This window comes from Gopherus flavomarginatus, chromosome 7, assembly GCF_025201925.1.
Source record: "Gopherus flavomarginatus isolate rGopFla2 chromosome 7, rGopFla2.mat.asm, whole genome shotgun sequence".
Taxonomy (NCBI): Eukaryota; Metazoa; Chordata; order Testudines; family Testudinidae; genus Gopherus; species Gopherus flavomarginatus.
In genome coordinates this window covers 79,755,066-79,767,964 of record NC_066623.1, presented here as the reverse complement: position 1 = coordinate 79,767,964, position 12,899 = coordinate 79,755,066, and the positions used below count along the sequence as shown (strand labels likewise).

At 43.1% G+C, this 12,899-nt stretch overlaps 1 protein-coding gene across 6 annotated transcripts in view; it reads right to left on the bottom strand.

Annotated features, from left to right (window-relative positions):
• The window catches only part of DPYD (dihydropyrimidine dehydrogenase), a 616,437-nt gene extending 605,974 nt beyond the window's left edge, over positions 1 to 10,463 (bottom strand). For all 6 annotated transcript variants that reach the window (XR_007775327.1, XM_050960937.1, XM_050960938.1 and 3 more), the window contains exon 1: positions 10,349 to 10,463. Coding sequence is in view for 5 of the 6 variants with exons in the window: in XM_050960937.1 (XP_050816894.1) it covers positions 10,349 to 10,387 (39 nt within the window). In the remaining variant the exon portion in view is untranslated. The remainder of the gene's footprint in view (positions 1 to 10,348) is intronic.
• Between the last annotated feature and the right edge of the window lie 2,436 nt (positions 10,464 to 12,899).

The following is a 12,899-nucleotide window of genomic DNA, read 5'->3' as shown; positions in this document are numbered from 1 at the left end:
TTCATGATTACTATTCCACCATGTTTCTGTTATCACTATAATGTCTGGTTTCACTTCCTGAACCAGTAACTCTAGTTCCTCCATTTTGTTACCTGGGCTTCGCACATTGGTGTTCAAACATCTTAATTTTTGCTGTTTGGCTTCACTCACATTCTTTACCCAATTAGGCACAGACATTCTACTGCCATTATCACCTGCTAGAATGGTATCTACACTACCCTTCCTCCTTATGTCCATTCTCCTACCCATGGCTGTATCCTTTCTTACTTCGTTTTCTTCCCTCTCAATCTGGCGTGGAGATTACCTGGACATCTCCCAACCATATTCCCCAAATTCCTAGTTTAAAGCTCTCTTCATCAGTTGTGCCAGCCTCCATTCTAAAAGTCTATTTCCCCCCCTACTCAGGTGAGGTCTATCCCGAGAGAACAGTCCTCTGTCCATGAATGCTTCCCAGTGGCCATACATCCCAAAGCCCTCCTTATAGCACCACTGCCTGAGCCATCTGTTGATCATCATAATCTTGTCACACCTTTGTTGCCCTTCTCTAGGAACAGGCAGAATCCCACTGAAGATCACCTGAGGCTCGATTTCCTTAAGCGTCTTCCCCAGCCTGGCATAGTCTCCCTTGATACATTCCAGTGAGAATCTAGCCGTATCATTTGTTCCCAAATGAAGGACAATCAGTGGATTCTTTCCAGCTCCTATTAGGATCCTCTTCAGCCTCAGGTCCACATTCCATATCTTAGCACCCAGCAGACAGCACACCCTTCTGTTCCCTGTATCAGCTCTAGTTACAGGCTTGTCTGTTCTCAGTAAGGAGTCCCCAATCATGTAGACCTGCCCTTTCCTGGTGATGGTGCACTTCTCCAGTTTATCCCCTGTTCCTCTGACTGCAAGTCTTCTCGATTCCTATTCTCCCTTGCAATCCTCTGCAACCCTTCCCGTATCTTCCTGGGGCTCATATTCGGTGTTGTCTCCATTGATTCTTCCCCTCTTCCTACAGAACTAGCTGCTCTTCTCTTCTTCTTTGCCCTCCCACCTTCAGTGACCACCTACTGTGCCCCTTCTTCATTTTCCAACTCCTCAAACCTGTTCCTGAGCTCTATTTCTCCTTCACTAGCTTGTCTTTTCCTCTGCCTGGTTCTCTTAGTCACATACTTCCACTGTCCACTTTCCTCACACAGCAGTCTCCCCCCAGAGTTCTTTGGTTCTGCTTTCACGTGCAAGTCTGAGCTTTTCCCTTCAGCCTCCTCATGTCTTTGCTCCATCATCTGCTCGAACCCCCTTCAAAACTCAACCAGAGTTTCCACCTGCATCTCCAATCCTCAGATCTTTTATTCCATCAGCTCTATCAGGTGACACTTCATGCAGACGAAACTCTTTTCAGGTACCCCCTCCAGGATCATGTACATACCACAGCTTCCAGTCATCTTCATTGTGTCTTCCACTGCTTGGGTAACTACCACTGCTGCCTCTGTATCTGTCATAGCCTTCCCACCTAAGTCCTGTAAGTCCAGGAAAAACAAAACAAACCAAACCACCACCACCCACAGCAAAACAAACCCCCAGAGAGCACCACAACACTGCCAGAACACCACACACTCCCTTCACTAGCCTGTCTGTTCCTCTGCCTGGTTCTCTTAGTCTTCCTCCCAAACTCCCCTTGCAAACTCCCACTCAAACTCCTCTGTTTACAGCTCTGTTTGCTCGCTCCTGTGCCACTGCACCTGTCTGTGACAGACTGGTGTGGTGTGGCACTCACACACACACAAATCTCTAGCAAGGCTCATTTGTTGAGGCACAGAGGTAACAATAGCTCACAGTTCTGGGCACCCCCAATGTTACAGCTGCATTCACAATAATTTGGGGAAAGATGACCTTGGTCTGAACTAACCAAGAGAAAAGTGCCTCCCCCCAAAAGGCAGTTCTACTCTCAAGCATGTAATCACTGTTAAAAGCTCCTCACAGAGACATATAGAAGCAATTGTAACAGAAGTCACTGTTTATCATTGTGTTCTGTCATTAGTGTTGTTTTGTTTAATGTTTTCTTTTCCTTTCTTTAATAATAAAATACCCATGGTTAATAATTTGTGATTATTTTGCTGGGTCTCAATGAAGGGTGTCCTCCAAGGTATGTATGTAAAAGAACCCCTGTGACTAAAATAGTGGGAGTCACGCTCCTGAATTGGCAATAAGAGAAACAATTAGTAAGAGCTGGCCTCCCATTTCTTGTTTCTCTGGACTAAATATTTTTAGTCAGTTTTTAAATAAAATTCCTTGGCATCCAACAATTTTAAATTACCCCTTTTAGTCCCCTAATAAGTTTTTTAAAGAACTCTTTCAAAATGGGAAGGACAAATGTGGACTATAATCTTGCCTGATCTTTTACTAATCACACTATAATTATTGTTCTCTTCAGCTAAGAGTTTACTACACTAAAAAAACAAAACAAAACACCTCTAAATGGGAACCCATAAAGCAAAATGGGTAAACAGGAAATTTCATTTCCTTACTGATCATTCATCACATGATCTTAGATAGATATGGTTAATTATATGGGAACAGTGTTCCCTGTCTGCTCAGAACTACAAGTAATTTGAAGCCGTAACTTCGAAACAACACTACAAATTAAAGTGGTATTTTACCACTTCAAGCAATAGCAGGTATTTTAATCATTCACAGATGTCGCAACAACAGAAGCTTTTTGGAATTAAGAAAAAATCAACCAGTCTGGATCAAAGGTAGCCAATTGCATACATTTATTTACATAATCTTTGCCATGTTTTTAAGAGCAAGAAAAGGACATTCAGGACAACAGGGCTCCCTTTTTGTATTATCTGAATCCAGCTTTCCTATGTTTTCACACTATGCCTCCATCTCCCAACATTTGGCCTACTTCTCCCTTAAAGGATACTGTATTACAGTGCTTTGTTTTTTAGCAACCTCTTTTCTTTAATGCCCCTTCTCACCGCTCCAGTCCATTGTGCTCTGGGAGCTATGGACCTACAAAGTGAAATTTGCAGCACTCTTTCATAAACTGCACTTTGCAATGCCCAGTACACACACAGCACCAGAGAAGAGCATAATTTCAGCCAGCTCAGCTGGTCTGCTGCTTTGTATTGCATACACCAGGCTGTAAAATGAAACAAAGAGGTGAGGGGCAGAGGGCACTCTGTACTGTGCACACACAACCAGGAGCATGGCACAAGAAGTACCACTCCTTCCCTCTATATTGGAGCTAGCCACAACTGTAGTCGTTGAGTACTGAGTGCATTAATTGTTCCCTGTGCTGATCCAGACCTCATTCTCCCTTCACACCAGCCTTCAAAAAACAGTGCAGGCTGCAGCCCTGAATGAGCACAGCTCACACGTCTGCTGTTAACCAAGTAGCTCTGGGAAACTCCACAGTACCCTTAGTACTGGTCTGTGCATATTAGGCAAAATCTGGCCCGTTGCACTTTGCACATGTACTACATACACACAGTACTGCTGGCCAAAATGGATTGCATTACTATGGGTGAGAAGACTCTCCACAGGTCAGCCTGGATCAAGGACTTAATTAAATGTGTCAACATGGAGGAAGGCAAACTATCTGTGACAAGAGGAAAAATGCCAAAAAATTTGACAGTCTGGGGCATCTTTCAAAAGTACCTTGGAAATGACAGGTTATTAATTTTATCATATACATAGGCTAAACCAGAGACAGGGACATAAATCAAAAAATCAAAGTGCAGCAAGAAATAAAACATGATGATGTAATAAACACAGACGTCTTATTAGTATTAACAGTAAGACAAATGAAGCCAAGGATAGGTTACATGTATACTGAATGAAAAAAAGACTTATGAGGGAAAGAAATGCATCACATACTTACCATCTCTGGCTGATGAAACTAAATAAAAGGAAAGTTTAAAACAGATAGTTTCAGTGCTATTAATGCACAGTACATTATATATGCAAATACCAAAAGTTTACACGCTTACATGAGCAGATAATTCCAGGTAGCCACTTTAAAGCATGGTCAAATCAGAGTTTTAGCCCTTCAGACCTTTCAGCTCATTTCCAGAAGTCAGACATCAGTATGGATATTAGGAAATAGCTATGAGAGTATTCTAGGCATTCATCTCACCCTCCAGCCAGGAATCACCACTGCAAAGCCTGGCTCCAAGAAGTAGACAGCAGACTACCCACTAGGAAGAAAAGCCCTGTGAAATGCCCTTATTTTCTCTCTCTCTCTCTCTCTCTCTGACAGAATCACAACCAAATTTGATTCTGAGGAGCAAGTTGTGTTTTAAGAACATAAGAACGGCCATGCTGGGTCAGATCAAAGGTCCAGCTAGGCCAGTATCCTGTCTTTCGACAGTGGCCAATGTCAGGTGCCCCACAGGGAATGAACAGAACAGCTAATCATTAAGTGATCCATTCCCTATCGCTCATTCCCAGCTTCTGGAAAACAGAGGCTAGGGACACCATCTCTGCCCGTCTTAACTAATAGCCATTGATGGACCTATCCTCCATGAATTTATCTAGTTCTTTTTTGAACCTTGTTATAGTCTTGGCCTTCACAACATCCTCTGGCAAAGAGTTCCACAGATTGACTGCATTGTGTGAAGAAATATTTCATTTTGTTTGTTTTAAACCTGCTGCCTATTAATTTCATTTGGTGGCCCCTAGTTCTTATGAGAAGCACTAAATAACACTTTCTTATTTACTTTCTCCACACCAGTCATGATTTTATAGACCTCAATCATATCCCCCCTTAGTCATCTCTTTTCCAAGCTAAAAAGTCAGTCTTATTAATCTCTCCTTATACAGAAACCATTCCATACCCCTAATCATTTTTGTTGCCCTTTTCTGAACCTTTTCCAATTCCAATATATCTTTTTTCAGATGAGGCGACCAAATTTGCACACATTATTCAAGATGTGGGTATACCATGGATTTATATAGAGGCAATATGATATTTTCTGTCTTCTTCTCTATCCCTTTCGTAATGATTCCCGACATGCTGTTTGCCTTTTTGATCGTCGCTGCACATTGAGTCGATATTTTCAGAGAACTGTCCACAATGACACCAAGATCTCTTTCTTGAGTGCTAACAGCTAATTTAGACCCCATCATTTTATATGTATAATTAGGATTATATTTTCTAATGTGTATTACTTTGCATTTATCAGCATTGAATTTCATCTGCCATTTTGTTGCCCAGTTTTGAGAGATCCCTTTGCAGCTCTTTGCAGACTGCCTGGGATGTAACTATCTTGAGTAGTTTTGCATCATCTGCAAATATTGTAATGTCACTGTTTACCCCTTTCCAGATCATTTATGAATATGGTGAATAGGACTGGTCCCAGTACAAATCCCTGGGGTCTCATCACTTCTCACCTCTCGCCATTCTGAACAGTGACCATTTATTCCTACCCTTTGTTTCCTATCTTTTAAGCAGTTACCAATCCAGAGGACCTTCCCTCTTATCTCATGACTACTTACATTGCTTAAGAGCCTTTGGTGAGGGACCCTGTCAAAGGATTTCTGAAAATTTAAGTACACTATATCCATTGGATCCCTCTTGTCCATGTGCTTATTGAACCTCTCAAAGACCTCTAACAGATTGGTGAGGCATGTTTTTCCTTTAGAAAAACCATGTTGACTCTTCCCCCAAAAATTATGTTCATCTACATGTCTGACAATTTTGCTCTTCACTATAGTTTCAAGCAGTTCGCCTGGTACTGAAGTCAGGCTTACCAGCCTGTAATTACTGGGATCACCTCTGGAGCTCTTCTTAAAAATTAGCATCACATTAGCTATCCTCCAGTCATTTGGTGCAGAAGCTGGTTAAAACAACAGGTTACAGACTACAGTTCTGCAATTTAACATTTGAGATCCTTCAGAACTCTTGGGTGGACTTTTTATTGTGTGTATCGTGGGGGGCGGGGTGCATGCTGTTATTATTTAGCATTGTGTTATTAACTTCGGTAAACGTGTCTGCTTTGACAGAGGGTAGTGTTTATCTCTTGTATGATAAACATAGTTTTCCATACACACACCTCTATGAACACTAGTCCCAATGTCAGGGACTGAAATGAGGGAGACGGCACTCTCACAATTCTATGGAGATAACATGCCTCTGGGGAGCACTGGTTGGTCAGAGGAAAACGAACATTAATTACATAATTTTGTGAAGGTGAGAGATCCAATGAAGTTGAGTGAGATATGCAAAGATAGTATGGGCATTGGGCAGGAGAGGAATGGATGCACTCCCTCTTTCACCAGGGATTCAACCAATTTACCCTTGCAGAATCTCTAACCTTGAGCTCAAAGAACCTGCAGAGAAGGGCTCCTACACATTTCAGCCTATCATTTCATTTTGACTGTATTGTTCTTAGCATGACTCACAAAATTGTAATATAATAGACAGGGTTGGATTTAGAGGCAGGTTAACTCAGGCAACTGCCTGGGGTGCTGGACTTGGAGGGGAGGTGCCTTGGGGTGTTGTTTTTGTTGTCAGCAACAAAAGGGAAAACAGAATGGTTGAAATAACATGTTTCAGGTATTCATTTTTCATAAACCTCCTAGAATGTTCTGGACCTTTGTAGAATGTTGTGGAAACTTCCAGAGTTCTGAGAACTACATTTTCCTTAAACCTCCTAGAATGTTGTCAGCCAAGTCCTCGCAGGTGTATAAGGGGCAGGATGTACCAAACAGTCAGTGAGATATAAGAACGAACTGATGTGAAGTAAGAGCCCATCTGTGAACCTTGTTTCATTGTGTAACTGTGAAAGTGTACTTGTGTTTTAAGACATAAAGAGTGTAAGTAGCAACTAATAAAGTACATATTTAATGAGACACCTGAGATATCTATTGAACCATTATCTATGCAACAATAAGAAAGAAATACTGTTACTTCTTTTGTTATACTTAAATAATGTTTGAGGACAGTTCAATTTCTTGATGTTAGTACATTTCAGTTATTTTTAAAATTAAAGTTTCTATGACTTAGAGGAAAAAATATATTTATTTGCTTATATATGGCATGAATAAAATACAGATTTACAGTTCTTAGCATGCAAATTTATTGTCTTATATGACAGAGATAAATCATTCATGCAAATCATGCATCAAAGTTGTGAAATGAGCTACAAATGCAATAGAAACCAAGTTATTCAAAGTTTAACAAATGAGAGGGCGCCTAAGAGGCTCCTTGCCTGGGACACCATTTGGTCTAGGTTGGCCCTGATAATAGACTCTTTTAATGAGGTTACTGACCATACATTTCTTTGTTTCCATTGAGTTTGAAACGTAAAATTTGGTACATGCATCTTTTATGGAAAGGGGTGAGGAGAGGCCACATTTGACCCATGACATCAGGGTCTTATGGGATTTCAATACACTCAAAGACAATTCATTTTACTAAAGAGATTACCTTTCTTGCCTGACTGATGAGTACTTAAAAAAACAAAACCAAACAACAAACAAAAACTAAAATTTATATTTTCTACTTGAAAGTGAGATAGATACAAGTCTCTTTCAAAGTAGCTTCCCAAATACACCAGCACAATTACTGAGTATGGTGTTGAATTATCAACACATGACCATTCAGTGACCTTGAAGTTGACTTCGGAGTCTCATTTTTCAAAACAATGTGAAACAAAATGCAAGATGTGGGAAGTTTTTGGATCAGGAGAGTGATTAAAGACTTAGTACTGCAAAGCTTATTCTGCTACAATTTCCAACTTTTTCTTTTTTGTTGTTATAATATAAAAGCAAACATTGGTGCTTTTGAAGAACAGTGTATTGACTGCTCTGGCATGGGTAGTTCTAATTTAATGATAATATGCTTCCATGATGTTCTAGAAGGACTGCTTCTAACAGTTCATTCTCCAGACCAGCTGAGTGTTTCACCTCTACTGAGACTGTCGACAGCCCTTGTGGGCAGTGGTAGGGACTATGATCCAAATACCAATTTAGCTAGGAAATGTGTTGAACATAAAAGCCGCACTCCAACAAGGTCTGTGAATTGCTGTTTGATAACATCTAGTCACTACTGATCTGACAGCGGATCTCCACCAATGACCTGGAGGTGGCAATCTCTATATTATTATTGATCCCTTGATGAGCCATGAAGTCATTCCCTCTATAACCAATATTTTCAATCCTAAAATATCATCCTGTGACTCGGCATGTCAAGCTGAAAAATGTGAGATTTTAAAACCTGAAAATGGAATGGGATCAACTGAATACTTTAGTAAATCCTCCAAGCAGTTGAAGCAGTTCTGGTGTCCACAATTCAAGAAGAATATTGATAACTTGGAGAGACAAGAGCCATAAGAATAATTCAAGGATAAGAAAACATGCCTTATAGTGATTGAGCTCCTTCAGTCTATCTATTTAGCTTAACAAAGAGAAGGTTACAGGGCTATTTGATCATAGTCTGTAAGTACCTACACAGGGAACAAATATTTAATGGGTGGTCTCGGCAGTCTAGCAGAGAAGCTTGTAACAAGATGCAATGGCTGGAAGCTGAAGTTAGACAAATTCAGACTGGAAATAAGGACTAAAAAAAAAAAAAAAAAAAAACCACAGTGAGGGTAATTAACCATGGGAACAAGTCACCAAGGGTTGTGGTGGATTCTCTATCACTGACAATTTTTAAATCAAGATTGGATGTTTTTATAAGAATTATTTGGGGACGGTTCTATAGACAGTGTTATACAGAAGGCCAGACTAGATGATCACAAGGGTCCTTCTGGCCTTGGAATCTACAAAAATGCCAGTTTCAATGTGCATTGGGCCAAAAAAAATGCCTTTGGTTGCACCCATGCAACCCCTGCTAAAGTCTGTAGTGTTGCACAAATGTAACTATAGACAGATCATGCTCCATTAAACTCGATTTACTCCAGAATCAAGGTTTATGAGTTGAGGGAGAGGGTCAATCTCAGGACCAGATCAAAAGCTCCCAGACCAACCCATAGCACCGCAAATCATACTGAACTTTGGGCAACAGTTAAAGAGAGCCCTTTTTGATTGGGAGTAGGTCGTGGAAGGAGATTTACAGAATGGGAATCACACCTGTAGCCCCACTCAGTACCTCATGAAATATTTCTACTAACTGGACTGCCAATGAGATCTATGGATCAGTTCAGTTTTCTAAAAGGAGAGTGGAAGGAAGAGAAGCTTGAGAGTCCATGTCTCCCTGCCAAGCTCTCACAGCTTCATGACTATTTTGGGTCTATTGGGATGCCCAGATGCAGCATAGCAGGACCTTCTGGAGAGTGCAGTGAGTGATCCAAAATAATCCAGTCCTACTGAAGAGCTTCCTACAGACCCTCAGATGCTGGGCTCCTGTACATAAAGACAGAAAGGAAAGATTGGGAACTTCTTTAAAGTCTTCACTGCAAAAGAGGAGACAAGGGAGGAAAGAGAAGGTGTTCCTGCAGTTCTAGTCTCCAAAGGAGAGAATTCAGTTGAGGACCATGGGGAAGTTGCTTACTACTGACGTAAGGTGGTTTGGAACAGTCTTTCCTTTGTTTGAGGGCGAAGAACAAAATCTGAAAAGGGAAAATTGAAATGGGACTAGGATGCACGGGGGAGGTGGAGAAAAGGGAGAGAAGAAAGGAAGGGGGGGGGGTTGGATCGGTGAAAATACCATTCTGAATTTCCAACTTCTTCCCCCAAATGTCTTGCTTCATTCACCGTGAGCCACAGCTGAGATGCCCAGCTGTGTCACCCCTCAAATCTGGCAAGAGAGGAGGTGACCAGATGTCCCGATTTTATAGGGACAGTCCGGATAGTTGGGTCTTTGTCTTATATAGGTGCCTCTCACCCTTCCCTTCACCTCCCCCACGATTCTCCACACTTGCTGTCTGGTCACTCACTAGGGAAGAGGGCTGAGGTGTTCGCTGCACCACTCACTGGCCAGCCCGTTTCCACGAGGGCTGACATTTCCACACTCCACTTTCGCCAGTGTTACTCCTGATGTGAACTCTCCCCAGTCTGAGAGCTGCCGGGCCAGCCGCGTCACCCTTCCCCAAGGGGAGGGGAGAAGAGGACAAAGAGGGGCCCTGATTTACTAGACAGCAGCGGCTCAGCTCCGGGTACGAGACTATTTCCATTGCTCGGGGCCGGAGACCGGGCTCGCCCCTTGTCAGTGCTGATGACCCCCACCCCCGGCTGCAGTACCCCCGGGCGAGCGGGGTGTGTAGTGTACCGCCATGGCCGCCCAGAGCAATGCACTGAGTGGGGCCCTGGATTTTGCGCTACCCCTTCAGTGCAGCAGGAGCCGCCGGCTTCCTGGCTCCAACTTCGGGGGGCGGCCCTACCTGTGCACAGCCCCACCCCACGCGGGTACCTCAATGTCCACCGGGTCCCGGCTGAGCACGCGAGCCATGGTGTCACCCTCCGCCGCAGGGCTCCCGACTGGACAGAGCGGGGCTAGCGGCGGGCGGGCCCAGCACCGCCCCGGGGGCGGGCTCCCGCCTCCGCTGGCTGCAGCCGCTGCCTCTCCCTCGTCCTGTAGCTGCGGGAGAGCGTTGGGGGCGCAGCGCCTCTGCCGTACTGAGCAGTCGGCTGTTCAATGAAACCGAGAGCGCCGCGCAGGCGGCCCAAGCCAGGGCAAGGGACGCGGGGCACAGACTCCCCTTCGTGTTCGCTCCCGCAGGCTCCTACACCTGCCGCTAATGAGCGAGGTTGCTCGCTGGGAGTTAGTTTCCGGAGCCTCCAGTCCCGCAGCTACACGTGGCTTTATGTAAACAACCTTCGCCCGGGCTTATTCAGGGCGAATAAGGGTCGTTTTCCCTGCCAAAGAGCAAGAGAAACTTGTAGGTAGATGCTGTGTCTTGAAATGAGCGCACAAGGTAATTTGTGGTGGCCTCTTGTCAGTGGTATTCAGGGCTGGGGCCCACATTTTGGCACCTGAGGTGAGGAGCTTAAATAATGCCTCCATGAACCCTCACTTGGGCCAAAACTTTAAAAGGTTTCAATGCTGCCTTCTTGCTGTTCTATTCCTCTCATGGTACTGCTTTGCTACCTACCCCAATAAAGGAGAACTAACAACTTCAAATGCCTTGTTCAAAAATTTTAAGTAACACCTAACTTTCAAATGCCCTAACAGCAAATGTAACTTCTCTTGTCTGCATAAGTAAACACTGATTATTCAAAAAGATAAAAATGCCAAAGTGGTGCTTTCTGTGCCTTCTTGGTTGCAAAGATTTGAACTGCTCCCTGCTGAAGGTCCACAGTCTGGGCCAGCTCATGTTCTATTGAGATGGGTGTAAGGCCAACCAGCCTCTCCTGTGTCATTGTGGAGGCTAGATGTGTTTTTATTAACCAGCTTGGAGAAGCTGTGTTCTCCACTGGCAACTGTTACAGGAAGTGTTAGAAGTATGCGCAGAGCAACAAAAGCATTTGGAAAGAAGGTGGTCATCTTATTTGTGCACATGTATTCCAGAACAGCCTTTGGAGTTGATCCTGCTGAAATATATCTTGAAAGGGCTTTCAGTTCATCACCTAAATCACTCGCACCAATATCACACGGGTCATCGTGTGTCAACACTGTCTCTAGTGCCCGGCATTGCTAGTCTAGGTCTTCTTCAAGTATTGTGAGGAGGTCTGAAATATCACAGAATATCCCAAATATACTGCTGTGTTCCCTAAGCTGCATGAAACGTTCTTCAACTGATTGTATTGCACAACCTAGCATCTGGTTAAAGAATTTAACTTTGAATTGTTGTTTGGGGTCTCTTATGGGATTATCCCGTGCCTTGTAATCAAAATGTTTTCTTCTTTCGGTGACTCTTGTATTCTTGAATGGATGGGAAAATAGCTTCAGTGTGAAGTTCCTCTGCCAACTTCTGTGCACTCTTCAGAACATTTTGAAATCCCTCATTTGACTGGTAAGACGGTAGGTAGGACTTTGTTTTGTCCAGTTTTTCCATTGCTCCACATATATCAAGGTCAACACCTTGGATTCGCTTGCTTACAACATTTATTTCAAACAGTATGATAGGGAAAATAGCCCCCCCCCTTGTTGATTCAGAGTTTCAGAATAAGAATAACCTATACCCCCTCGACGTTTCAGGCCCAAAGCCTTTAGCACAAAGCTATGCTAAATAAAAGCAAGAGTTACAAACTTCTGCTAAAATTGTTTATCAGCATACTGAGCACTGGGGCATGAAGAAACTGAGTTGTAAAGAAACTAGATATGAAGAAATGAGGTATGACACACTGACAAAAGAGGAACTGGGAGGAGGGCAGGAGGTCTCTTGGGGCCAGCTCAGCTTTAGGCAAGTATAGTATGGCAAATATTGCTTACTTAGGTAACTGTAAGGAGGGGTTACAGAATGACCACGGCAATCACTGCCAGAACACATGAAACATGTTGAAATAGCTTGCTGATTTGCAATATTTTATGCCAGTTACAGTAAAATATTAATCTTAATTTGCAGTGTTAGCAATATTAACCCAAATATGGGCATGCTTATATGTGACGTTTTTGCGGTTTTAACCTTTATGAGCTTGGTGAAAATTGTAAAGGGCAGAGCAGCCTACCTCTTGCGTGGGGTTACGCTGTCTCTCCCTGTATGCATACTTGTAATCTAGTAGTCTTGTTATAGCAATAAAGGTGCCTCAGGCTGTCTGATCCAAAATCAACCGTGTGGTCGATTTTCCACGACAAGTATGTCACGCCACAACACTAAGCCACACAGAAATTTGAAGTTATGTATGTTTCTGGTGATTCCATTTCCCTTTGCCACTGTTCTCCCACGAACAGTTCCTGCCATAGCATTATCCTCCATAATGGCAACTATCTTCCCAAAATGATGTTCCACTCGACTTTCCCATGGTGCGGCATTCAGTGGTTTCAGTGAGAGAGAGGATGCTGCATCACTGACCATCAAGTT